This window comes from Lepidochelys kempii, chromosome 1 (genome assembly GCF_965140285.1).
Source record: "Lepidochelys kempii isolate rLepKem1 chromosome 1, rLepKem1.hap1, whole genome shotgun sequence".
NCBI classification, from domain to species: Eukaryota; Metazoa; Chordata; order Testudines; family Cheloniidae; genus Lepidochelys; species Lepidochelys kempii.
The window spans coordinates 187,995,959-188,023,790 of record NC_136380.1 but is presented as its reverse complement, the minus strand read 5'-3'; the positions used below and the strand labels follow the sequence as shown (position 1 = coordinate 188,023,790).

The 27,832-nt window shown below is 41.8% G+C and overlaps 1 protein-coding gene across 10 annotated transcripts; it reads right to left on the bottom strand.

Moving 5' to 3' along the window:
* Positions 1–84: 84 nt before the first annotated feature.
* Positions 85–27,832, bottom strand: RIOX2 (ribosomal oxygenase 2). Of its 10 annotated transcripts, none has more exons than XM_073305354.1 (11): positions 27,540–27,832; positions 22,313–22,411; positions 20,362–20,797; positions 16,869–16,988; positions 15,449–15,577; positions 11,442–11,545; positions 6,111–6,213; positions 5,207–5,372; positions 4,170–4,258; positions 2,681–2,791; positions 85–743 (listed from the first exon to the last, which is right to left on the bottom strand). In XM_073305354.1, the coding sequence occupies exons 3-11, from the start codon at positions 20,791–20,793 to the stop codon at positions 585–587; spliced, it is 1,413 nt and encodes a 470-aa protein (XP_073161455.1). In that variant the 5' UTR covers positions 20,794–20,797; positions 22,313–22,411; positions 27,540–27,832; the 3' UTR covers positions 85–584. The 10 variants fall into 10 exon arrangements, 9 of the variants coding, with proteins under 9 accessions (XP_073161455.1, XP_073161425.1, XP_073161445.1 ...); XM_073305324.2 differs by lacking the exon at positions 27,540–27,832 and adding an exon at positions 27,483–27,499; XM_073305344.2 differs by lacking the exon at positions 27,540–27,832 and adding an exon at positions 22,556–23,838.

Below are 27,832 nucleotides of genomic sequence, written 5' to 3'. Positions count from 1 at the left end.
CTGGGCTTAATTTTTAGCATGACTTTGTGCTGCAGTCAAATTCTATGACCTAGTGAGACATTTACCCAAGAAAAGCCACCATAGTTGAGTCATACTTTTTATTGTTAGTTTTACTTAGTAAATGAGGCAAACCTGTGAGAAGAGCAACACAATTTTACTAGATGCTCAGTGCAGTGGACCTGTTTCTTATTGAATGACTCCCTTAGTGGATCCAGCCCTCACTGCCACATTAGGCATTTAGATCCTGACAACTCTTGCTCCCCCATGCTGTGGACATCTAAAGTTCTACCACTGTGCATGTACAAAGCCACTTTAATCCCTTAAGAGGAACAACCTCAATGGGAGAGACTGGTCTGGGGATTTGAAGCCAGGTTTCCCACATCTTAAGTGTTTTAAGCACTGAGCTATTGTGTAGGGGATAGCACCACCACCTAGGTTGCTTTGAGATTAAACCACATGCCTTTCCTCGGCAGCCTTGCATAAATCCAGCTCCATGGAAGAGGAGGAATCCGATTGTTCTTTGTCAGTACGTACTCCAAGGATGAAATGTTAGGCTCCAGGACCATGGCTGATTTTTGAAAGACTCAGAGTACCTCAATGAGACATTCAGTCCAGAGCGATAACACAAGGTTCTGTTTCTCTGCATCCGACTTGAGGCTCAGTTCCTTAACAGCGATAGTAGCACTTCTCCAGATTTGCTTCAGTGCATCCATGTGAGATAAAGGAAAACGTAATCCATGAGCCTAAAAAGGAAATTACCCCCAAAAAATTAGGGAAGGGTAGAACTGAGGCCTAATTGAAACATTTTACGAAGTCTCTCCCACAACACTGTATGTGTTTGTTTTAACACGCAGCTCACCTCTGCTGTACCTGCACTGATGTGATGCAAGTGCAAACACCAACAGTGCAGAGCATCCACGGTAGGTATCCTGTTCTGGGAACATGAAGCATGTGTTAACAAACACCATCTGGATTATCATCCCTGCTGAAAGGAACATAGTGCTCCTGGGGGGTGTCACATACATTTACCTCATTCATATTTTTAGGTTGCACCACTGCCTACTTCAAAAACCACATGTACGTAGGTTGTGATGGCCACAACCTGTGCTCGCATAGGTGTCATGGGCCTGAGGGTTTTTCCATGGACCACATCTTCCCTTCGGCCGAGTGCACAGGGAGAGCTGCACTTTCATTCTTGTCATTTGTTTCTTGCTGTTTTTTCCTCTTTAATCCAGCAGTTGCCCCTGCAGTGGAGCTCTCAAGGGATGTATCAGCGGCATGGGCTGGGGACGCCATACCATGGCTCTACTGGATATATGCTGTGACCCTGTTCTACTCTGAGTCCCCACTGCAGCAATGTCAGGTGCATTGTGGGATTTGGGCCAGGCCTTGCCTTGGACCCCACACAATGGTTAGACTTGCCTAGATGAAGTCTAATTCCAAAGCCAGTGCAGGATACCCGTGTGCCAGGGAAGAAATTGTGAGCATAGACACACTATTTGCTACAAATACAGGGGATAGCAGTCAAGCACACCAAATTTCTCTAGTATAAACAGGGCTTGTATTATTACATTAAAATGCCAATCAAAGTGGCACAGCAAAATTTAAGTTCTACAACCCACATACAAGAGTTATGAGGGCGTATATAAAGCCTGGTTCCAATTACCAAAGCAAAAACAAGTGCTAGACAAATAGCCTAAAGTATCTTTTGCCTCTAAATATTTTGTACAACATAGCTGTTTTTGAGGAATCCTGCGTTCTCAGTTCTTTCAGGTCAAAGCTTTAGCTGGTTCAGATTTATGTTAATCAGACATTCTGACACATCCCAGAGGCATTGCCACTCTGCTCAGTAAAATATACATGATCCAGATGAAGCAAAGGCTAGTCACACTGTTAAAGTCATCAACATTGTCCTGAAAGGAAGGATCCTTTCAGGCATAGCGATAAAAGCACCAGTCACAGGCTCTCTAAAGGAAGAGGTCTTCATGAAGTTCACATTAAAAAAAAAACAACCCCACACACACTCTGTTGGCACATAACTTAATTATTGCATGAGTTTTAAAAATCACATCAAAACCCAAGTGCAGGGGTCAGACTGAGCCAACACATGGTCTGGTCTCTACAGAATGTAAGAGATTATTTGAACAAAAAACAAAACTGACTAGCTCTGTTGCCCAGAGTAATCCTTTTGAACAGCGCTGCCAGAGTCTGCAAACAGACAGAGAAACAAAGACCTATGGGTGGAACCCTGCTATTTAACTCAGTAAGGTGTTAATTATGGAACCTAATGGTGAACATTTGAAATGTCACCAGTGTTAAAACAAACAGCTATTCTGGCTGGTTTTTAGAATTGGGTGCAGTGCCCCCACACTTGGCTCCTGCCTCTTCCCCTCACAGCCAACTAGTCTTGACAGGGAGGGCAGCAGAGCACATAGAAGGGGGAGTGAGAAAAGCAGTGAGTTTCTGCTAATCCTCCAGCACATCTTGACTCAAGAGAAAGTGAATTAAGCCTTGCAGAACAAATCTACATGAAGCCTAACTTGGGTAATTAGCCATTTAAACACGACAAGCTGTAGAGATTCCTTTCCCTTCCTTGCAGGGGTAGAGTCAGCCCCATTACACATTTAGAGCTGGTTATAGAGCACGCTAAACATCTTACTAAACAAAATAAACAACAAACCTCAGATATCCCTTCTTCATTAGTGTCATCATCCTCATTTCCCATCATGTGCCTCTCTCTCCTGTTCTTTAAAGAGTGATAGACATAAGCCATCTCTTTGCGACGCTCATCCTAAAAGACACCAGGAGGAAAACCATTTATTACACAAGACAGTGTAAGTTAATTACTTTGATCACATCTATTTACCTGCTTACTTAAGCAGCTCATTTTAAGACTAACCCACGAACTCTTACCACCCACCCTAGTCCAGCTGTCACCTGCTTTAGTGGAGATGAAGCTACAGAATGCTAGTCTTGAAAAAGTGACGTTCAGAGACTTCTGTTTTTCAGCCTACAATGCTGACTAGATGTGCGTGGGGGCAGGCATCTCGTCTCCCCTTGACCACGTGTGGCTGAAAGGACCATAGATAGATACATAACTAAAGCCATCAATAGGTTAAGACTACAGAATGGAACTTACGTTATTTACAACATGGACTTTCCTTCAGGGTGCACATCCTGCAGGGCCTTCATAAAGGACTACATGGCTTGTTAGGATATGTATCTTGTCTACATCACAGGCCCAAAGTGATCTGAATTCGTTACTATCTCACAAATTTCAGGCCTTTGGTCAGATTCTGTGGACAACTGTCTGCCAATTGCAAGTAGTAGTTTCTGTGACAGAGTCAGCTACCCTCCAATCCGAGCACGGCTTGCCAAGGCAAGGAAGTTTGTTGTACCTGTGCTGTAGACAGAACATTAGTTTCTAAGACTATCAATCTAGATCCTTTCTCCACTAACCCCCTTCCCCTCCAAAAAAGCCTCTGCCAGCAGGCCTTGGTTTACATTGTGTCAAGAGTACTCATCAGAGACCATAATGTTACCATCTCCTCCATGGAACAACTCAATACCCATAGCCAGCATGGCAAGGCCAAGGATAACGGAGAGACAGAGGGTTACTTACAACCATAATGTAGGTGTGGCTGCCCCACTGAAGTTAACAGAGCTGCATCCTCTTGCACAAGGTCTTTAACAAATAATATGACCTAGCTGTTCTGTAGTGCTTTTCATAAGTAGATCTCAAAGCTCTTTACAAAGGAGGTAAGAATCACTCTCTCCAAAGAGGTGAAGTGACTTATTTAATGTCCTATCTTGAAAAGAATGTGTTTCAAAAGCAAATCTTCTTTGCCAAAGAGCAGCAAGAGGTATCTGAGTACCATATGGTACCAGGCTTTTTCTGGATCTAAGGCCATTAGCCAATTCCTGGTGAAAGCCCTGTGTATGGTACACAAAATCCCTGATTAAATCTACTTTGTAGAACTCCAAAATGAAAACACTCTACATTGTAAAACAGAATTGCATTACATCACTGAAATCTCATGACAAATCCTAATCAGATGCTGGGCAACTAAACAAACACTCCTACAAACAGTCCAGGACAGCACAACAAAGCAGCAAACATCACAGCAACAATCATCTGGAGTCTATGCAGGCAGTTTCATTAGACTTACAGAATTTTCTTGATCGGGTTCCACTGTAATTATGGCATGATCTTTAAACCGCAATCTGATTTTGCTGTCTAATTTTGGTAATTTTCCACCTAAGAGAAAAACATACGGTCCTTCAGAAAGGAAGGAAACTAAACCATGCTTTGCTGAGAATTTTGTTAAGCTTTTTTCTTCCTGTAGCTTAACAAAGTCTAGGAATGAATAGCTCTACTTTTGACTTCTGCTCATTCTCAAATACAGGGAGGAAAAAGCATTCTTTCAGATTCTGAGCCGTTTACACTCACACTCAGATTCATGAGACACAAATAGCTACAACAGCAAGTTGGTGTATTAGCAACAACCTCCACCAGTTAAAGCAATATGCACTCAGAATAAATATGTAATTCTAACGATCAAGCACAACATTAAACATTTGCTTCACTCATTTTAAATAGAATAGTAATCAGTTCAAAATTCAAATCATATGTAACAAATTTACTATTATCACTTTGCCCCAATCAGCACCTTTAACCCATGGATCTCAAAGCAGTTCAACAACAGACATTAGTTAAGCCTCACAGCATCCCTCCTTTCGGGAAGGTTAGGTATTAGCCCCATTTTACAGAAGGTTAAACTGAAACTGGAGCACAGATAAAATGACCTGCCAGGATTCACACACACAGTCAGTGGCAGAGCAAGGGGTAGGAAGGATTGGCAGGAACCCTGGCATTCCTTGTGATCTAATCACTTAACAGCACTTGCTGCAAAACTTCTGAAATTTCCTCCGTGCCAAGTCAGGTGCCATGGCTAGGCAGCTGATATGAGGTCATCACAGTTCATTACACTAATTATAACCATCTCATTGCTACCTTGAGCTCCCATCTGTCTGCTGCATCCAACTCTTGTCTCTTGCCTTACACCCAAGGACTGCATTTGGTGTGCATGCAAAGTGTCTACCGGAATGGGGAGTTGCTCCCATACTGAGGCCTCTAATGCTACCACAGTGCAGATAGTAATCATAATCCCCCACTAAGGGAAACAATACTAAACTTAAATGCAACCTGGAGCCAAGGGATCAGGGCTGTTCCCCAAGAAAGGTGGTAATCGGTTCATAATGAAATCCTTCTTCATGTCAGAGGATCTCAGTTCTTTGGTGTTTTCCAGCTGGTCTGCAAGACTTCTCAGAAAGCTGCTTAATCTCCTTGTTGAGTCAGCTATATCCACCTGCTGAATACACAGAGACCCTCACACATGAGCCCACATTAATTATCAGAGACAATCCTAATTCACTAAAGAAGGGATAGGTCAAAATCCTCAAAGCATTACAGATGCTGGGAACCATGCTACTGTGTGGAGTCTGAAGTTGTATGAGGAGAGTGCTCACATTTGGGGCTGTCAGTATCCCTTTGAACTGTTTTTTCTCTATGAAAAAGTGAAGTTTCTAGTGAAGATCTGCTAAATCGATGACAGAGCGCTCTCCGGTCTACCCCAGTACTCCAACTCCCCAAGAAGAGTAAGGGAAGTCGACCAGAAAGCGTATCTTGTTGACTCAGCGCAGTTAGGACACCGGGGTAAACCACATTATTCATGTACCTAGGGTAGCATGACTTAGGTCAACTTACCCCGATAGTAAAAACAAGCCTTAGCATCACTAAGAACGCCGCCAGAAGGAGGTGGCATCTGAAAGGGACCCCAAAGCAACACTATGACTGAGAGGAAAGTGTCAGAGCTTGGGAACATGTTGGATATGTAGAGAGGGCAGTTCAACAACCTAGACACAGCTTCTGGGCGACCTATTCCTTGGGGTTGAAAACGAAGGTGAACTGCAAACCTCAAAAGGAGGTGGTTTTGGTACTACACAATGGGGCCAACACGTCAATAGGGCTATGAGCTGCACTCTCCTGAACATTTCTTTAACATACAGAAGTTCATACTACATTTCCCCTCACAATTTCATCTCTTTACCATCAGTAGTTGCCTTGGTATACTTGTCCGTAGAGCCACATCTTCCTTCGCTGTATCAAACACAAGCCCAGGAATCGCATCTAACAAGAAATCTCCCCAAGAACTGCAGGGTGGAGGGAAACAAAAACAACTGAAATGGTGACACTGAAATAAGGCTCAAAGACACTATCTAAGCTGCTTCTCATCTACATAGAATGGAAGCTATGTATAGCTAACTTGGATAAAGCAAGTGTCTCTTTATTAGCATATTAGCTTGCTAATGTTGAGTTTAGATTTGCACTTAAAGCAAGGTTCTTAGTTATGTCTGAACAATACAGGGTATCCTTCCCAACTTTACCGCACTTACTCTTTGTGTATGGAGTGAATTTTCGGAGACTTTACGAATAAATCCATTACTGTATGAGTTAAAATTAATTGAAAAGTTTAAGAAATTTAGCACAGCGTCAGACCTTTGACTCCAGTGGTCATAACAAAATAACAGAGTAGCTTTCAAAAAAATTACTGAACCATTATGCAGTGGCTACATTTGAAAATTTTCTTTTAGGATTAATGGTAATTTTTTGCTGTTATTTCCCACAGCTGAAAGTTTTTGCTTCAGAGGCTGACGAAAATTCCACAATTCGTTCACAATGGCTGTCATCTCCCATTGCACTCTATGAGAGCCAGGCACAGGGTGCCCTTAGCAAAGATGGCCACTGCCTCCATTCACCTGCTCCTCACGGTGCTCTTCTTTGCCTCCTGAAAGTATAGTGGGCCACCATCTTCCCTCAGGGCAGCTTGGCTTCACTCCCAAACAGCCTTAATTCTTCCCTGTAGTGACACCATGACGAAAAAAGTGAACATGTCTTTAAAAACTCAGCTTAAACCAATCTCAGACTACAAACACTAAAATGCTTTCATAATATGGCTATTGCATGGTGTCACTGAAAGGCAGAGTTAAGGGTGTCTGGATACCTTAACTGTTGTAGTTCAGTACTTAAAAGAATTACAAACATGTTGAACTCTGATGTTGCTGGGTTTATACACCTATAATGTATTTTCCCTAAATCACAGATCTGTACTCTTAATCATGTCCATCTTGACACAGATTATGTCTGGGAATAATTAAGTCCTGAAAGGTTTCAGTTGGAGAAGAGGACTTTAGTCAAGGAGGAGTCCACACTATTCAAAAATCCCATGAAGCACCTGTCTGCATCCTAGGGTGACTACATGCCTTTGAAAAATCTGGCCCTTACTCCCTCTGCCTCAGTTCCCCATCTGTAGAAGGGAGATGATAATACTTCCTCTCTTGTCCTGTATTGTCTAGTTAGATTTAAGCTCTTCGGGGCAGAGATGGTCTCTTGCTATGTATACTGAACAGCACTAGTGCAATGGGGCCGCCATCTCGGCTGAAGCTCTAGACCAGTGGTCCCCCTCTCCTCCCTCCCTCCGGCTGGGCCAGGAGCAGAGACAAGGCTGGGAGTGGGGGCCAGGAGCAGGGGCCGGCGGCTGGGACATGGCTGGGGGCTGAATCCAGGCTGGAGCGGAGCTGGGACTGGGTGGCGCTCCCTTCCCACCCCCTTGTAGGGGCTGGCCGGGCCCCCGGCACTGCCCCCCAGATGTTCCTCTGTGCCCACCTGGGGGGCGCACCCCACAGTTTGGGGACCACTGCTCTAGGCAGTGCTGTCATACAAGTGATACGTGAATAATAATGCCACCACCTCTGATTCAGAAAAGTTTACCATCTTTTTCTCCCTATGTGTCCCAACTGCTGCTGTTCATTGGGTGTATGTGGGGAAGGAATCTTTGGCTGATGTTAGTAATTAAACACTGGGGCGGCTTCCATCTTAGAGCTTCCCCTTCCCTCCTGCCTCTGCTACATTCTAAACAGAGGCAGCTCTGACCGTAGTTTTTAAAAACAATCAATTCCCGCTACCATGAGCTGCATCGTTATTGCATGGCTACACTGCAGAGCCAGTTAGAGACCAGAGATGCACCAGGAAATTGAAGCGCCAGCAGCCTAAATAGGACAGTGAAATACTGGGAGTTCCAAGCTGAAGAAAACCCCACAACCAAAATATTAGGACTAGCCAAAGATTCCCTTCACATGGCAGGGAGTGACATCTTCAGCCACTGAAACACTTGGAGAAAGAGCACGCACTGGTAAAGTAGATAGTTAACTTTAAAATGGTGATTTTCAGGTAATTTTATAAACACATTAACATGTAATGCAAACACACACATTTTCAAAAGGACCACATTAATTTAATTTGTGTTTATATATGCACATACACACAAATAGGCAGGGCTGATGGCTGCTTGTTACTAAGGTTGCCCAAAATTTCCTGTTAAATGACCCTGTTCTCTAATTAAAGTTATCAAACTTTAGCCAAACATTTGGGCTGAAATTTTCCATGTTGGTGTCCGCCTCAGACTGAATTGTTTTGAACAATTTTAACCAAAACAGTTCAGCTGTTTCCAAGATGAAGGATAGGGAAAAATATATTTTGCCCATGTTAAAAAATTCTGCAAATCGCTTCTCTGAAATGCTCTAGAGACCACATGCTTTGGAGCAGGGATTTGAAATTCAGCAGGGAGTGGTCTTTGTGTCGGGGATGTGCCTTTTGCCATCCCCATGAAAAATCCACCTAAATTTGGCTACGTTATAAGCCTCTGAAAAACTGTACTTTGCACATGCTCAGTAGAAACTTCTTGGACTTCAGCAGCTAAAATCTCCTAAGATTCCATCTTCAAAGAGCACGCTCCCTCCCCTCACAGCTACGAGTGTGACCTGGCTACACATGCACCATCCCAACAGAGAAACTGAGCATGCTTCAGCCCAAATCTAAAGGGGAAAAGGCAGACTCTCCCTGTAATTGCTGCTCTGGGATAGAGCTTGGCACCAGAACTGAGAGCAAGGATACTCTCTCTCCTGTGCTTTCAGTGAGCCCCCACTTCCAGGCAGTGGGAAGGAAGAAGCAGTGTGATTCAAATGCAGAGGAGACAAGAGGTGGGTCTGGGAACTGAGAAGAGGAGGAAGAAAAGCTGACTGGGAGTTTAGTGTGTAGGGGTGGAAGGGCAGAGACTGGCACGGGCTGGGCACAGAGAGAAGCGTAGGCACAAGGGGGCAAGTTAAGGTTGTACAGGAATCTCAATTCTGGCATTTCCTTTTGAGTGCTTAACTTTGCAACCTTAAGTGTTCTTATAATAGTTGTTTGTGTTTCATACATGTTTAGAGTGCAACACCACACAGCTTGCGGTGTACTTAGAATTCTGTATATCCACTTCTTGGGTATACATGTTACTTGATGAATGCAGACATCCAGCCATATTAAACTGCCTACATAATCAAACCCCCATCCTGCTGTTTCTCTGTGAAGTCGGTGGAACACAAGCTAAGACTGCAAGTAAACATCACATTCATTCCATTGCCCTCAGTCACTCAGCCAAGGAAAACAACGCTTACAGGAGACACTGCTCATGATGCCAAGGAAGAGCACAAAATACGACTTTGACGACTGTTGCATTTTAAGAGCTCTTGGAAATTTTCCCCAAAACAAACAGCACGTACCACACGTTCCTAATATTTATAGTCAGTCTCATCACTGCACTTTACCTGCAGGCATGAGAAATGCAGAGTAGTAGCTTTTCCTAAGATTGCTGCCCATGCTGCCTGGATTCTTGAGAGAATGTGAAGGAAGCTTCTATCTTGTTACCAATAGCCTGACGAGCATGGATAAATATTAGGTCATACTTTTCCTCTTAAAGGAACAGCACTCTTCTAGCCTCTTGCTCATTCTCAGAACACTCTAGGGAACATGGTCCTTGATGGTACTGCTTCTCAAGTAACTCAGTGAACTGGCATTGTGTTACGCCATAGCTGATGGATTATGTTCACTCAACACCAGCCTCTCAAGCCTTCAGCAGTTATGTGACAGGGATCTGATGCAATCCAGTGTAAATCCTCCTCTTTCAATATTATTTGACAGATATTATAATAGTTGTAAGGACTGACTTGAGCAATTCCTCTTCTGATCATAAAAAGTGATCACTGCAAGTGGATCCATAAAGCAGTGAGCTTCCTCAGCAAAATCTGCACCATGACAAGACAGCATGAGTTCTGCTAGGCCAAAGCAGGTCAGGAAGTATGGTTCTAATGCTGCCTCTCGATAATACGAGCAACACACACACTGTAAAGTAACTTTTGATTACCAGAACTAAATCGCACTGTAAATCAGTAAAGACTCACCCACTGTATGGGAGAGACATGTTCTCTGCTCAAAGCCATTTCATCTTAACCTTCAGAACATGAACCAATTTCCAGGTGGAGAAAATCTGAAAGCTGGTCATTTTACATGGTCACCAGTGAATCAAGTAGGAAGTGCTATTCCAGGGTTCAGTTTTCCAGCAGCTATAAAAGGTGGTGTATTAGGTTTGTGTTGCTTTGGAGTATGGGCAGGATGAGACACCCCTACTGCTAGAAATCCTTCCCACATCTGATTCCTCACCCCGACCATTGAATCAGAGGCCAGCAGTGGAGAGACAGGTTAAGTGATAGCAGCGATCCCCCAGTGGGAAAAGGCATCAGCAGGGAGAGGGTGTAGAAAACAAAGGTGGAAGTTAATCTCTGGGGAAAGGCTGAAACGGGTAGATGAAAAGCATGAGGATATTTTTATAAAGGGACGGTTTACAGCTAAGACAAGTTTGGGTGCCTGGTGGAGGTGGCATAGGAGAGAAAAACTAACAACTCATCCTTGATGTGCTTAATATTCTCTGAGTTAAGAAATGTGCAATAAACTCTCCAGTTGGTGAGAGACTGTATAAAATGCAACACTGAATTTGTACCTGTCACCTTATCTTCCACCTAAAGTCCCCAGGTGATAAGTAATAAGTAAGTAATTAAAAATGATTCTGTTAAAAGCCGCCTACTTGCTATGTTTTTATGCAGCAATTAACTAATGATTTGCTTTCCCAGATCTTTATTACTCCTACATGAATACTGGCTTAGATTTCATTACAGTGTTGCACTTCTATGGTATCATTCATCAGAAGATCTTATAGTACCTTTTCAACAACTTTCACAAAAGCCCTGCCAGGAAGGCAGGTAAAGTATTATCCCTATATTACTGATGGGAAAACTGAGGCACAAAAGCTAGGGTATTTGCCCATGCTCACACAGCAAGTTCAGTGGCTGAACCAGGAACAGAACCCAAGAATCCCAACTACCAGGCCTTTGCTCTAGCCAACAGACAGTACCACTTCTCTGAAACACACATATTTTAGGTCACCTTTAGCATTTATCCAAACAGTGTCCAAGGAAGCCATGCTATGAAAGTGGTAAAGAATAATTACTTGTTTTGGTAGGTGCTGATGGTCACATGAGTAGAATATGATCCCCCTAGAGGAGTGTCAGCTTGGTGGATAGTTCCTCTTGGAAAGTATAACAAATCTCCTGGCTAAAAGAAAATAGAAGCAGTTAAGTATTTGAGTCTCTTGGTAACTACCTTACTGCAATGTTATCAAAATAAAGAAATTACTCCCTAGATATCAATGTTGACAGTTGAATATAAAATCATGCAATACAATAGACCCACCTTTCCATGCCACATAGCTGAGCGATGAAAGAGGACCTCTTAAGGATGGAGAGCCTGAGAGCTGAACTAAATTCTTCCTTATTATTTGTGAAGTCAAGGCAAATTAAAATTTACAATATGCACATTAAACTAGATACACACAAAATGAAGAAGTGACTGAGATCAGCCCATTGACAAAGTGAGCCAGTGGAAGAGTGACAAACAAGTGAAATGCTATCTGGATCCAACCTAACACCCTTGAAAGGGAAAAAAACTAGAGTTGCCTAGGAAAGCTAATAAAACCCATCTATGCTAGGTACTAACGTACTTTTAAACACAGTTTAAGCAGTTCTGGTAACAGGTCTTTAAAAAAATGACCACCCATCCTTCCTCCCACCACCCTCCTGTCTTAACAAGCCTTGTGAGCAAGGGCTCTTTAAAAGTGATGGCAATTTAGCAGAATGGAAATAACAGAAAATAAAGACGAGAGAGCAGAGAACAGACTGACAAAGGAACACCACCTTGAAGAAAAAATTTGCACCACTAAAAGAAACGCATCACAGAAAAATATTTCAGGCCCAGCGCAGCTCTGCAAGAAGATGTCACCACCAACCACATGCTTCAGTTCCCAAGATCAAATGTTACACAAGCACTGCCAAGGATTTGGTTAACTTTATTCCTAAAATTGATTTTAATTAGATATGTGACTGCTACTGCAAATAAGGCTAAATTTACAGCTTCTCCCATTAAATTCTGAATACCTGAACAATGTATTCCAAGAGAGAGTCATAAAATAACTATGGTATAACACAGAATAAATTTTAGTCTTAAATTTCATTTATTTGCCAGGCTCAAACCACTCTTTAGGCAGATTAGTGGTCTTAAAAAAAAAAAGATTTTAAGTGAATACTCTTCAAATGGCTTCTTCAAGTAGGTGAATTAAAGGTCTCCTCCAATTACAGAATTTCACAGGTTTTAGCAAGATCACTTATGTTTGCCCATTTATAAAGAGCTGTGGTTTGTCATAGGTAAACCACATGTGATTCACTTACCTTTTAACAAGCTTCCCTCTGCCATTAATAAATTCTCTTGATTATCTATCACAACTAGAAAGGATCCACTTGTTGACTTGTGGAGTAATTAACTTATGTTCTAGCTCACCTAGAGAGGAGCACCTCCTACAAGGAGTGCACCTAACTCTCCGGTATGTGTTAGCCCCGTTGGGAGCTCCCCACAGGAGAGTTACAACAGAAAAGATTGTAATCAAATGCTAACATTGGTTTATTACTTCTTTACAGAATGATTCGTTAATCACAACTTTGAACTATCTTGCTTTTCTAAATTATGGGTTTCCTGAGGCATGGTAAGAAACCTTATCAGTCAAATTGCAGGGGGTTATATCCCTGACCTTACATTATGAAGAACAATGGCTAATCATTTGTCCTATCTGATCTACCTTTCTCTAGACTATCATTTTGGTGATTAGGGAATAAAGTTACTAGGTGCTCAACAATACACAAAAGGGAACTGATCTACTGGGTAGAAAGAAGTCAGTTTACAGTGTCACTCGTCAGAGCTGACCAACACTTTAAGGGCCAAATCCTGCTTGCCTTATTCACTTGATAGACCCACTGACCTCACCAGACTACTCATATGAGTAAGGCAAAGCAGGATTTGGGCCCAAGTCTTTAAGGGAAAACTGGTTCATACATAAGTGCATTATCAACATTAAGATGCTATAAATTAAGGACTGCGAAATAATTAGGAGGACCATGGGTTCTCAACCTAGGGGGTCACAACCCTCAGGAGGGTTACAAACACGTGACAAAGGGTTATGGTCACACCTGTCTTTCCCTTCTTGCTAAAGGGTGGCGGGATCCCAGCTAGATAGATGGGGAAGTGTTCCCCAGTATGAAAAGGTGGATAATTTAACTGAATTAGCTATTGGTTAACTCTCATGGAGCTGAGCTCTGTGTTGGATACAGGTAGCAAACCAGTCCTTACAGTTCTCTGATGAAGAGAACCAAGTTCCACAGATACAGGCTGCAGGAAGCGGCGCAGGCCGAGGGATGTGCTGGCCACTGCTTCCCACAGCCCCCATTGGCCAGTGGGAGTCACAATTGGCCAAACCTGTGGACATGGCAGGTAAACAAACCGGCCCGGCCTGCCAGGGGCTTTCCCTGAACAAGCAGCGGACCGGCTTTGAGAACCACTGGAGTAATGTACTCTTTAATGAGATGAAGGGTACTAGAGTATGGCCCACCATATGCAACAAATGAAAGTGAAAAGGAACTATATTCATTAGACTCTGGATCAAATCTTACAACCCCTCAGACTTCTATTAAAGTCAATGAATTTCTCATTTATAATACTCACAACCTACTTCCATCCAAAGCCAGGTTTTGACTTGAATCTGTAATGCCATACACTTGGAAAGAGTCCATTAACATGAGTTTCTCATGCAGAGACCTTGCAGGATTTGGCCTTATGACTGACACAAAAGGTAGAGAAGCTCATCATAGAACCACGGAAATGTAGGAGTGCAAGGGACCTTGGGAGGCCACCTAGTCCAGCCCCCTCGGCTGAGGCAGGACCAAGTAAACCTAGGCCGTCCCTGATAGGTGTTTGTCCAACCTGTTCTTAAAAATCTCGTGATGGGGATTCCACAACCTGTCTTGGAAGCCTATTTCAGTGCTTAAGTATCCTTAGAGTTAGAAAGTTTCTCTGAATATCTAACCTAAAATTTCCCTTGCTGCAGACTGAGCCCATTACTTCTTGTTCTGCCTTCAGCAGAGATGGAAAACAGTTGTTTGCAGTTTTGGTCCCAGTATAGTAGAGAGACAAGGTGGGTGAGGTAATATCTTTTATTGGACCAACTTCTGTTGGTGAAAGAGACAAGCTCTCTGAAGAAGAGCTCCATGTAAGCTCAAAAGCCTGTCTCTTTTATTGGACCAACCTCTGTTAGCGAAAGACAAGTTTTCGAGCTTGTAGAGAGCTCTTCTTCAGGCTGAGAGCCTCTCTCTTTCACCAACCCAAGTTGTTTCCAATAAAAGATATTATCTCACCCACCTGGTCCCTCTCTAGAGAATAAGTGATCACTGTCCTCTTTATAACAGCCCTTAGTGTATTTGAAGACTGTTACCAGATCCTCCTTCGGTCTGCTTTTCTCAAGGTTAAACATACGGGTTTTTTCAACCTTTCCTCATAAGCAATGTTTTCTAAACCTCTTATTTTTGTTACTCTCCTCTGGACTCACTTCAGTTTGTCCACATCTTTCTTAAAGTATCCAGTTTGGGGCACCACAAAATACTCCAGCTGCAGTCTCACCAGTGCCAACTAGAGTGGAACAATTATCTCCCATGTCTTACATATGACACTCCTGTTAATACACCCCAGAATTATATCACCCTTTTTTGCAACTGCATCACATTGTTGACTCATATTCAATTTGTGATCCACTGGAACCCCCAGATCCTTTTCTGCAATACTACCACCTTGCAGGTCTTTCCCCATTTTATAGTTGTACATTTGATTTTTCCTTCTTAAGTGTAGTACTTTGTATTTGTCTTTACTGAATTTCATCTTGTTGATTTCAGACCAGTTCTACAATTTGCCTATAGGATACCCGACTGCCCTTTTCGCCAGACTGTTTCCAGTGCTCTGAATATCATTTTTATAAACACATTCAGGGCATTCTTCTTAAACAATGCATCAGAAAATAAAGTTATTACACTATTGTGTTTCACAGCCAAAGCCAAGAAAGCCATGTGCAGCAAATACTAGTACCTTTAATATGAATTCATGTGTTGGATTCCCAATCTGATCCTCTGATTCCACATTGTACTCTCGAGCTAAATGTACAGTAGGTTTGTAGAGACGCCAGTGTTTCTCTCCTTCCAGCTGAAGGATAAACACCTGCAAAGGGCCACAAGACAATATGCAACAAAAAGCCATGCTGTGCCTCAAACCTCCAGTTGCTCAAATTTTGAACTCTGAAAAAACCCAAGGGACTAAGTGAGAGAGATAGGTAGCAAAGACAAAAAAAGTCGAAGTGATGGCCTTACTGGTGACACCCAGAGTTCTATAAAGTTCAAAAATAGTTCTCTGCCAGTCACATAAGAACACAGAGCATGTGAAATAGCTAGTTGCATAACAGTTCCAAATGGAACACTGAATTCTATCGAAGGCTTTGGAGACAGCTGAGAGGTACATTCTGCATGTGTTAGGTAACTAAAAAGTATGTTTGTGTGCAGCTAAAATTCCTTTAACAAACAAAACTTCTAGATGCATTTATCTGAAGTGAAATTAAAAATAAAATAAAAACAACCTCTGATTCATGAGGAGACATTTATGCCTTTTATTTGTAATATTTCTAAAACCAACTAGAAAATATTTGTTTTATTTTTAAAACATGACAGCTAAAAGAAGAGAGTCAGGCAGCGTAAGTCCCCAACTTCAGGTTTTGTTTTTTTAGTAAGTTTTATAAAATGTAATGTTTTTACATTGTAATGTAAATAACGATTTTGTTATTTTTAAAAGTTAAATGAAGACATGTCTCGATTTAAGGCTTCCCTGGCAGCATTTACAAACTAGTCACTCTAGTGTTGTGCTACTAAACAAAGTACCAGAGTGTGCCAGTCTATTTCTATTGTACAAGCTGAAGAAATTGCAAAGAAAAGAAGATTTCCAAGTTTTTACAGTTTTAATAATTGGAAGGTCTGACCCCAAGAAGTGCTAGGCACCTACAACTCCCAATGAAATCAGCAGGCTCTCTCAGGATCAGGCCCTTGATGCGTTCTAGGTAACAAAGGTAGGTCTGGAAGTTTTTAATTGATTTTTTGACCTGATCGTGACTTTTTAAAATCACCACCACTGCTGTAACACTTCTACACTGAAAGACAAAGGCTGCTGGGAAGCTTCTATAGCTTGTCGGCATCAACTTAAAATCCCACACAACAGTTCTGGAAAGCACATTTCACAGGACATTACCATCAAATTACTCAATACCTTTTCTTTAAAATGAAAGAACCCTTGTCCGTTACTTTGACCAAATCTATACCTAGACAGAACATAAACCTGTCCACATATAAACACACTCAAAGCTATCCAATAAGTGGATCCATTTAATGGCTTCCATAAAGTGAACATACTTCCACCCTTGGAAACGCTGCTTGTAAATTTACAGATAGCAAGCTTGTTCTCTCACCTCAACATCATCGTAGTGGGGAGGCAGACCCTGGGACCCTGGAGGAGTAATGTAAACATTGGAGCCAACCAAAGAGCCAAAGTAGCATTCCAGCTTCTCCTGGATCCTCCACAACTCATCCTTTAAAGAAAGCAAGTGAAATTACCACAAATAAACGTTACTTCTAAAAGCAAGTGTGGCATTTGTTTTTTTTAAAGTAATGTTTGCTGTATTACTCTAACTATGGTATCGGTCCACATAGAGGAACTTAAGTGATGGGAGAAACTGTAAAGGTAGTTTGCCAAATGTTTTGTGCTAGGCCGCAGGCCTATTAGGAGTGCTCCGAAAGATCGAGGCCTACACGCAGCAAAGCAGCGAGTTATTGGCTTTAATGAAGGTAAGTGACACACCCGCAACAGGGACTCCGAGTGTTGCTGTCACGGAGGCAGGGAACCCAGGGCACCGGAGCTTTGCCTAGGACAGAGTCCGACGAAGAGGCAAACAGCGAGCCATAATAAGCAGTACACAGGAACAGCTCATGAATATATAATTAGGTACTTTTTAAAAAGGGGTTTTTTGCCACCTGGCAAAGGGCCATTCAGGGCAGACAAAACCAGCCCAAAGCTGGTGATAGTTGTTTTTTTATGTTTTACAGTGACCTGTCGGCTCCAAGAAAGCGGAAGTTCCTTAGCTAGGCCGTAACAAAGTCTTCCGCAGTCCCTTACACCAAACAATGGAAGTTTGGAGTCCTACTAGAGAGGGATGCCAGTTGCCTCACTAGAACATGTCCATGGCTGAATGCTGTGTGGAACAGCAGAAAAAAATTAGCTGTGAAGGTAACCAGCAAGCCAGGTGCCAATCTGGAGGTGATATGCTGCCCTGACTGCTATGGAGAATAGGTAGAAGGTACCTCTACCTTCCCTTCTTTATTATTTCTACAGATTTCTACATTTCTCTATTATTTCTACAGATTCTAAAAACAATGCGGCTAAGGGGAGGGAAAAAGAAACCAGAGTCAGTCAATCAATCTGTGAATAATATCTTAATGCAATCAATATATATAGTGTCTCTATTATACAGCATAGAATCATAAAGAGAGAGTAAAAGGTCCCAGCCCTGTTACTAAAGATACCAAATACAACACAATCAAATCACATTTAGAAAACAACGTAAGTTCTTCCATTATTCACTCAGTTCTAAGACACTAAGCTAGAATCTCTGACCATTGTTTTTTTTCCCGCCCTCAGCCCGCTCCAACCTTTCCTAGCATCAACATCTGGATATTTTTAGTGGTATGCCTCCAAATATAATTTAAAGATATTTGGTGTTAGAACTTCTAGTGTCTATACTTCAGTGTTATGGAATTACCCTCTTATTTAGGCCCAAAAAATGAATTTTAGCTTTTAAATCAGACTTGCAGAGACACATGTTGGAAGATACTTTTAAATATGTCCAAAATGTAAAAGAATTGAGTTACTCTATGAAAGATGTTGAATACTAATTATTACACTGCCACTGCCAAAACCTGTTGGTTTACAGTTAAAGATTCTTTCATGTCAAACCATTGTGTGCGCAACACAAACACACACACTTTCCTCCAAATCCTTTATAAACAAGGAAAGACTCAAGCCAGCCTTATCTCCCTGAACACATACACACAGGCTTATCCAGTTATCCTAAATATAACCCACACTAGGAGAATGTGGGTCCCTGTGATTGGTTCATAGGACAAGTTTGAGTCTTTTACAATTTCCATCTAGAGCCCGTCAAACTTTTCTGCATTTTGATTGTTCAACAACAAAAAAGAATGTTTTGTGAAAACTTTCACAAAACAATAAATTAATCCCATTTTTCAACCAGCTTTAGAGCAGGTCAAGATGTTTCAAAATACCAGCAAAAATATTTTTCATTAAAAAAAAATTAATTTTTCCCCAATCAGCTCTTCTTGCAGTTAGGGGATTTTTGACCTATGATTACAGTCAATAGGACTTGGGCCCCTAAATGCCTTAGGTGTTTGTGAAAATTTTACCCCAAGCCTTTTAGTTCAACCAGTAAAGTCTCATGCTTTTAGCACTGATGGTCTAAGTTTCAAACCCTAATGATAGCTCCCCACCAGAGTCAGTTACGCTACACTATACCTCCACCAAAACACCCCTTCCGTTTGGGGATGAAAAAAGACATACAATGCACACATGAAATTTCTCTAACTCATATCCTAAAGCCAAATCTTAATGCCAGCTGCACAACATGCCAATAAACAGTCCAAACATGGAATGTCTCAACATTGCTGAGCTTAGTTATGGTTTGGCATTGCAGCTATCCAAACTGCTTTTATTACTGCCTTGTATGTTCTCAAAGAAGGTTGCTCCCATTATTCCTCTAGTTCCTTTTAAACCCTTTTTATTAATTGCATAAACGAGTTCTAAAATATGCTGCCGTCACCCACATCTGACAGATACGACATGCTTAAGGAATTACACCCATATCGGGGTCCAAAATCAATGAATAGCCTGAAACAGAGGATGCCTTCCTGCTACCCTTCTACAAGAAGGCAAAGGAGTGCTATCAATTTATGTGCATTCAACGAACACTCTAGACTGCACTATCCACTCCATCTTCAAATGCCAAATATGACATTGAGCCCCAGGACTACAGTGAAATCAAAAACACCCTAAGCAAGATATTACATTTGGGGCACAATTGTAACAGATATACCTCCCAAGAGACTAATACAAAATTAAACTGTAAGTTGGCATAATTGTGCCTAATACCCAGCTCAGGGTATTGACATTTCATCCCTTTGTAGACTATACGTGGAACCATCCTCTCCTTCCCAGGGTTACTGATTAAATCAGTGCACAGTGAACGCTAAAAAGTAAGAAAAAGACAAGCAAAAGAGAAAGCAGAGTGAGCGTTTGCTAAAATGGACCATGCAACTAATTATGCTGTCATTCAATACTAGTGTGTTTTGTTTATAAGAAGGTGGAGTGTTTTGGAAATATTTCACACCTTGCTGCCTTGCCTCAAAAGAACCGGTATTAAAACCTGCACTTGCACACAGAAACAAAAACAAGAAGGGGTGGGTGCGTGAACTTTAAGACGAAAATAAAGATGGGTAATAATTAAGTTTGTGTTTATCCTTCCCTAAATTACAATGGTAACAAAACAAGCTTTTAAGGAGGAGTTCTAATCTTCTTACACCATGGATCAGTCTGTAGACATGCCCCTTGCTAAAGCATGGAAGGATGGTGCATAGAGCAAAGTATGAAATAGTGTTTTAATTCAGACAGTTCATTTATAAAGTAGTAGGTGTTGACAGCCTGCTGGCCAGCAGCTTAAACCAATTTCCCCCTGATTTCATTAAGATACATTGTGATACACTAAAATACACTGTGCCTCCAACCTGACTGAGGCAAATAAGACAGCAGCTAGGTAATATGCAGCATTTGTATTTTACAAAAACACATAATAAGCAGGACATGAGCCACAATCTGTGGGCAACAGTAGATCTAACCTTAAATCTCTGAGGCTGGTGAAACTGTATCGTTGCTTTTTTCTGATCAAAGTCTCTCTTCAGCTGCATATAGTTCACTTTGCCATCTTTATTTAAAACCTTCTTTTTTCCATTCACACATCTGCAGATATTAAGATCTCTTCCATAGTAAAAACCCTGGCTGGACAGCTCCTTCAAATCCATTAACTGGAAGAGAGACTGGTAGTAAGCAGCCACTGAAGGGTCATCTCTCTGAATAAGCAATGGCTTTTGTTCCCAGTACTCCTTGAAGAACGTCTCTTGTTCGATGGGAAAGATCAAACTTTCAAAGACACTGTCTGGGCTGTCATAGTTCATAGGTGAAGGCGGGCAAGATGCTTCCACCTTTGCTCGTTTACATGGTACATGTACTTTCCTTCCTGTTTCGGCTTGTTTCCCTCCTTTCTTCGACATGTTCCTGTTAAAGTTAATAAAGAAAGTAAGGCCACTAGAAACAATACAGTAAATCAGCTAAGGGGTTACAGGTCCAGATCAGCCCCTCTCAGTTTAATACATGACAACCTGGGGCAGGGAAACTGCATGAAGAGCTCCTTTCTGATTCTCCCCTTCTCCTCCAAATTATTCCATAAGGACAAGGGAGAACATTCACATGTACCATGCACCTCAGTTCCTCTCACAAACACTTAGTGATTCCCAAAGACCTCTGCAGGTAGCTGTTGCTCACTTAGACCCCAATCCTGCAACTGGCTTCACATTTTTGAGGGTACTGGAGGGTTGATTTATGATTGTTGGCTGTCTCAGGTTGGCAATACTAGCTCCTCATTTATTTCTGACGACTGCCTTCAATCTCACAGTTTTACCCTTACGAAGAATGGTCGCCGCTTCTAATTTTTGTCAGCAGCACTGATGTCACAGGCTTAGCTGGCAAGATGGCCAACACCTCCCATGGCTTCCAGTGGGGGTGGGGGAAATTAAGCCAGCCTGACCTCAGGGAAGATGGTGGCCTCTTAATAACCACTGGAAGGCCAGAACATGGAGGTGCTGGAATGACCCTGTAGGAGCAGCAAGGAAGGTGAATGTGTTAGAAAACATGACAGGAAACTATGAAGAATCAGGGGGTTCAGGAAAGGGCAGGGAGGATAAGTCACACGCTGAGGAGGGCGCAGTACAATGTGATGGATAGGGGACTGTCAAGGAAAAGGGAAGGAAATAAGGGGGACAAGTGAGCGTAGGGAGTAGAAGACTGTGAGGGAATATGGAAGAAGATGTCAACGGGGTAGCTGGCTCTCCTGTTTAGTTAGGGTGGGGGATAGAACAGGAGCACCCCAGGAGATAGAGTGTAAGCAGAGTAGCAAACTGGAAGGCATTTGTGTTTAAGGTTGAATTTTGAACCTGAGATCATCACATAAGAATTTAGGATGAGCAGCTTCCCTCTAAAGGTAAAAAATTATGACTTAAAAGCAAGCCAACACACAATTATATTTTAAAAATCTTATGATTTGTGAATGCTAGGCACTGGCAATACTCAGTTTATAGGAAAGAGAAAAAAATTACACTGGAAAGAATCAAACTGGTGTCAGCCTTAACAAAGCATTAAAACTATCAAAACACTGAGGCCTTTCTGTTGCCCCTACAGAATTATACACTCTAACGGGATATATTGTAAGGCTGCACTTTGATCTTGTGCAAAACGGTCAAGCTTTGTGGTTTATACTAGGGTGGATTTAATTTAAATCAAATTGATTTAAAAATCAATAGTCAGGAAGACTCAATTTAATAATGGATTTCTACATAAAAGTGCATTCTTGTTGGTTGTTATAACCTTAATACATATTCTTCACAACTCAGAGATAGACATAGGTTTCATTTTTAGAAGGTACACACTTATACATTTTTAAACAGTGATTTATTTTGAAAACTTTTCAGATTAGTTTTACAGCTATATCAGAAAATAATTGGTTATTTCATTTACCAAAGGTAACTGAAGCCGTTATTTATGAAGTCATTGGGAGATGAACTATCTCCAATTCTACAGGTTAATCATTAGTATTTGGAGGATTGTCTTGCCCTGCTGTATTAGGAGAACATCACCAGACAGACATTTAAATTGTTTTATTTAACTAAAACAACAACGCTAAGTATTATGGATTTTTTTCTTCAACAGCAAACATATAATATTTTAACAAAACAAGCATATATGTCCCTCGCTTCTCACATTTATCTCCAGACTTCTTCTCCTTCTCCAGATCTAGTCCGCAGCCAACAATGTTCTATTCATTGAACTTTTTGAAACTTTGCACTTTTAGAGAGAGGTAAGGGATTAGGGTGACCAGATGTCCTGATTTAATAGGGACAGTCCCAATTTTTGGGTCTTTTTCTTATATAGGCTCCTATTACCCCCCCATCCCGATTTTTCACACTTGCTGTCTGGTCACCCTATAAGGGATTGACTCTGTGTTCACAAATTTGCAGAGGGACAACAGAGTTGAGGTTTCTAATTTCTCACCTCTATATATTATTTATTTACTTAAAAACATTTTTGCTGTTAAGAAGCATGTTACCTCTGGAGACACAAATCCACAGTTTGAGAACCGCAAAACTAAGCATCTCTGATAGTATCTTCTAGACTCAGCACTGAGTCCCATTGGGTAAATAAAAAGATTAACCTAAATAATCTATACAGAAGCCTGTGGAACCCCATAAAATTGGGTCCCTAATCCATGAACTATTGGAACTCATTTACAAAACTTTTCTTAAATATTACATGAATATATTGTCTCATACTATAGAATTAGAATTTATAATCCCTATTCCATGATGAGATATCTTTGAGCTATAATGCCTCTTAATTAAAACTATCTTTAGATAGGTTTTTTCCTCAAAAAGTATTTTATCAAAAAAATCCGATTTAAATAAAAAAATCTGATTTTTTTTTAAAAATCATTGATTTTTATCCACCCTGGTTTATACTGTCACTGAGAACCTGTCATTACAGACTAGCAATTGTACAGTTGAAAGTCATTTATTTTGCTCTTCTAGGCAAACAAAATGCTTGCGTGTCATTATGTAAAAACAAAGTCAATTCATCACATTGCTTCAACGATGCAGCGACACTTTAAAAAGGCAGAAAGGTAGCACATAGTGTACTGGGGAGAAGTAAAAATGCTGAAAATGTTAGAATCTACTACTATAGATACATCAATAACACAAATGTAAACAAGTTTAAGTATCTGTACTTTTAAGACCTATACCAATCACACCAGCCTCTTGGCACATTTACCTGTTTTTAAATGGAAACTTTAAATGTAATCTAGGGCTGTTGATTTATAGTAGTTAACTCACGCGATTAACTTAAAAAAATTAACTTCAATTAAAAAAAGTAATCGCGATTAATCGCACTGTTAAACAATAGAATGCCAGCTGAAATTTATTAAATATTTTTGGATGTTTTGCTACATTTTCAAATATATCAATTTCAATTACAACACTGAATAGAAAGTATACAGTGCTCATGTTATATTATTTTTATTACAAATATTTGCACTGTAAAAATGATAAAGAAATAGTATTTTTCAATTCACCCCATAAAAGTACTCTAGTGCAATCTCTTTATTGTGAAAGTGCAACTTACAAATGTAGATTTTTTTGTTACATAACTGCACTCAAAAACAAAACAATGTAAAACTTTAGAGCCCACAAGTCCACTCTGTCCTACTTCTTGTTCAGCCAATTGCTAAGACAAACAAGTTTGTTTACATTTACGGGAGATACTGCTGACTGCTTCTTATTTACAATGTCACCTGAAAGTGTAAACAAGCATTCGCATGGCACTTTTGTAGCCAACGTTGCAAAGTATTTACATGCCAGATATGGTAAATATTCATATGCCCCTTCATGCTTTGGCCACCATTCCAGAGGACATGCTTCCATGCTGATGATGCATGTTAAAAAAATAATGCATTAATTAAATTTGTGACTGAATTCCTTGGGGTAGAATCGTATGTCTCCTGTTCTGTTTTACCCACATTCTGACATATATTTCATGTTATAACAGTCTCGAATGATAACCCAGCACATGTTCATTTTAAGAACACTTTCACAGCAGATTTGACAAAACGCAAAGAAGGTACCAGTGTGAAAGTTCTAAAGATAGCTACAGCACTTGATCCAAGGTTTAAGAATCTGAAGTGCCTTCCAAAATCTGCGAGGGATGAGGTGTGGAGCTTTCAGATGTCTTTAAAAAGCAACACTCTGATGCGGAAACTACAGAACGTGAACCATCAAGGTCCGCTCTGCTTTGGATCATTATTGAGCAGAACCTGTCATCAGCATGGACGCATATCTTCTGGAATGGTGGTTGAAGTATGAAGGGACATATGAATCTTTAGCGCATCCGGCATGTAAATACCTTGCGATCCCGGCTACAACAGTGCCATGTGAACACCTGTTCTCACTTTCAGGTGACAGTGTAAATAAGATGTGGGCAGCATTATCTCCTGCAAATTGTAAGCAAACTTGTTTGTCTGAGTGATTGGCTGAAGTAGGACGCAGTGGACTTGTAGGTTCTAAAGGTTTACATTGTTTATTTTTGAATACAGTTATTTTTTGTACATAATTCTACATTTGTAAGTTCAACTTCATAATAGAGATTGCACTACGGTACTTGTATTACGTGAATTGAAATATACTACTTCTTTTGTTTTTTACAGTGCAAATATTTGTAATAAAAATAAATATAAAGTGAGCACTGTACACTTTGTATTCTGTGTGGTAACTGAAATCAATATATTTGAAAATGTAGAAAACATCCAAAAATATATTTAAATAAACGGTATTCTATTATTGTTAATTCATTTTTTTAATTATTTGACAGCACTAAGGTAAACAATCTGTAGACAGGGATTTCATTTAACAGAAGATTGGAGAACAACAGACTATATAACTTTATTGTTAAAGTGAGCAAGAAACACAAATCCAAACAGTGATATTCAATTTCTTTAAAGTGTTCCTGCTTAGAATTAAATCACTGAAGCCAAACAATGATTAAGGCCAAAATTTTAAAACCAGAGTCCAGAAACGTAGGCTTATAAACAAACATTTGAGCAACTAAATAGAAGTGACCTGAATATTACTCCTGGTGGCATTCTGTGTCAAAAAATTAAAAATTCTGCGCACAATATTTTAAAATTCTGCGTATTTTGTCAAAATAACACTATATAATTGTACCAGTTTCAATTATTTTGGTAATGTATTCAAAATACCTGTCAGCAAGTATGTCTGTAACAATACAGATACACAAAAAATTGCCCCATGTATAGAGAGTTAAAGAAACCTGTACAACAATCCAGTTCCTGTTTCTCTCCTCTCCCACACAGAGCCCAGCTAGGGGGACAAACACACACACCCCTTTCCCCACCAGAATCCAGTCATGGGGTCCCTCCCCGGCCCAGACACTTTCACCCCCTCTACCCAAGGCCAGCTGCAGAGCCCCTCCAGCCCAGAAACTCATAGCCCTTCCCACCAGAGCCCAGCCACAACTACTCCCACCCCAGACACTCTCTACCCCAGACTCACACCTCCAACCCCTCAGAGGCCAACTGTCCAGTGACCTGTCCTGTTCATTATATGTCAATCCCCCAACTTTGTGTCATTTGCAAAGTTTATCAGTGATGATTTTATATTTTCTGCCAGGTCATTGATAAAAAAGGTTAAACTGCATAGGGCCAAGAACTGATAGTTACAGGAACCCACTAGAAACACACCCGCTCAGTAATGATTTCCCATTTACAACTGCATTTTAAGACCTATCAGTTAGCCAGTTTTTAATCCATCTAAGGTATATCATATTAATTTCATATTCTAGTTTTTTAATCAAATTGTCATGTGGAACCCACTCTCAGGATTTGAAACACCCTGGCTTCCTGAAAATACTGGATCAAATCCCAGCAAGGTCACCTCAGGCCTTCAGCCTTGCCAGGTAGATAAACAGCATTCCACGCACGAATGTGAATGTGGGGTTTCAGATGAAACTTAACAAATAAAGGTTTTGAAACGTCCCCACACTGTTGTACTGCGTGCCAGTTAGCTGCTGCCTTCTGCCAGAGCGGGGCTTGCATTTTAATAGTGCTGTATGTATGAAGTATATTAGTATTCCGGGACCCTTAAGGGATGAAAGGTGCTATCATTATAAGATATTATGCAGTCTACATATAGCTTGGTCATTTAACTGTGCATGAAGCCTCTACCCCACCCCAACCACTTTAATAGGGAGGATTCTTCATCCTTTACTCCCCTCTTCTCTAGCTCCAGCACATTAAACTGAACATTTTAATAATTACTGCCTAGGCTTGGAAAGATCAGATTTTTATCAGTTAATGTAGCTAAAATCGATTTCCCTGCACACACACAAACCAGCAACAAATTTCCATCCTTTAGGGAAATTTACAGAAAAATGCTGCTTGAAAAGGTATCAGAGTTTGATTGAAGGATATTTACTTCCTTTATTTCCACACAGGAAGTTGACAGCGTGCGCCTCAGCGCTTATAAAGGTTTAACTTCTTGAATCCCAACGTCTTTGGTCATTAAAGCATTACTGCCCCCCACCCACCCCCATTTTCCAACAACTGTGAAAATTTAAAACTTGATACAGAGGATTTTAAAAGGCGGAAGGCTCATAATGTTGCGTAACTGTGAAACACGAGAACCAGGGGAAGAGGCTTTAAACCAAACATCGGTATTCTCCATCAACAGTAAAAGCCGCAGCCTGCCCAGCCCACTCGTGCCCCAGGCGCCCCTGCACCCACTGCAACCGGGCGAGGAGGAAGGGGGGCGGCAGCGGGCACACAAAGGAACAGGGGCTCTGACACCCCCGCTGAAGCCGAGCTGTCCCCGCCCAGCGCGGCCTGACAGGGAATGGGGTGGGGGGGGGGGCAGGGCCCGCAAGGTGCTGGGGGGGGTTGGGGGCGGGAGGTCCGGGCGGGGGCGTGGGGAGAAGCAGAGACACAAGCGCTTGCCCAAGGGCTGCCGCCTGGGCGGGTCCGCAGGAGCGCGGCGGGCGCTGGGCGGGCAGCCAGAGGCCGAAGTTCTCTCCCGCCGCCGCCGCCGCCGCCCGGGCCCCTCCTGCCCCCGGCTGCAGCTCTTACCCGGGCTGCTCGCCACGTGGCTGTCCCCGGCGTGGGGGAGCCGCCGGCCGCACTTACCTGCTCGGCGCGCGGCGGGAGCGTGACGGGCGGAAACGGTTGGGCAGGGCCCGGCCTGGAGGAGGTTGGTCCGCGCGGCTCTTCCTGCGCCGCGGGCTCCTCCCGCCGCCGCCGCCGGATCTCCCCTGAGGTGGCGGCAGCAGCCGGGTGGTTATTCCCGCTCTCCCTGGCTTGAGTTAAGATGCACCCACGGGCCTTGCTAATCGCCCCCGGCGAAGGGGAGAGGGCCGCGGCCGGAGCAGCCGTGCATGTCGCTTTACCAGCCCTCTCCTGCGTATCCGTGTGGCGGCTAG

Coding starts and splice junctions, on each gene's coding strand:
- RIOX2 (XM_073305306.2), bottom strand. Junction 16,989..20,361: donor ACCAGCCTCAGAGATTTAAG/GTTAGATCTACT, acceptor CTTTCTTTAAAG/GATGAGTTGTGGAGGATCCA. Junction 5,373..6,110: donor TACCAAGGCAACTACTGATG/GTAAAGAGATGA, acceptor CTGTGTATTCAG/CAGGTGGATATAGCTGACTC.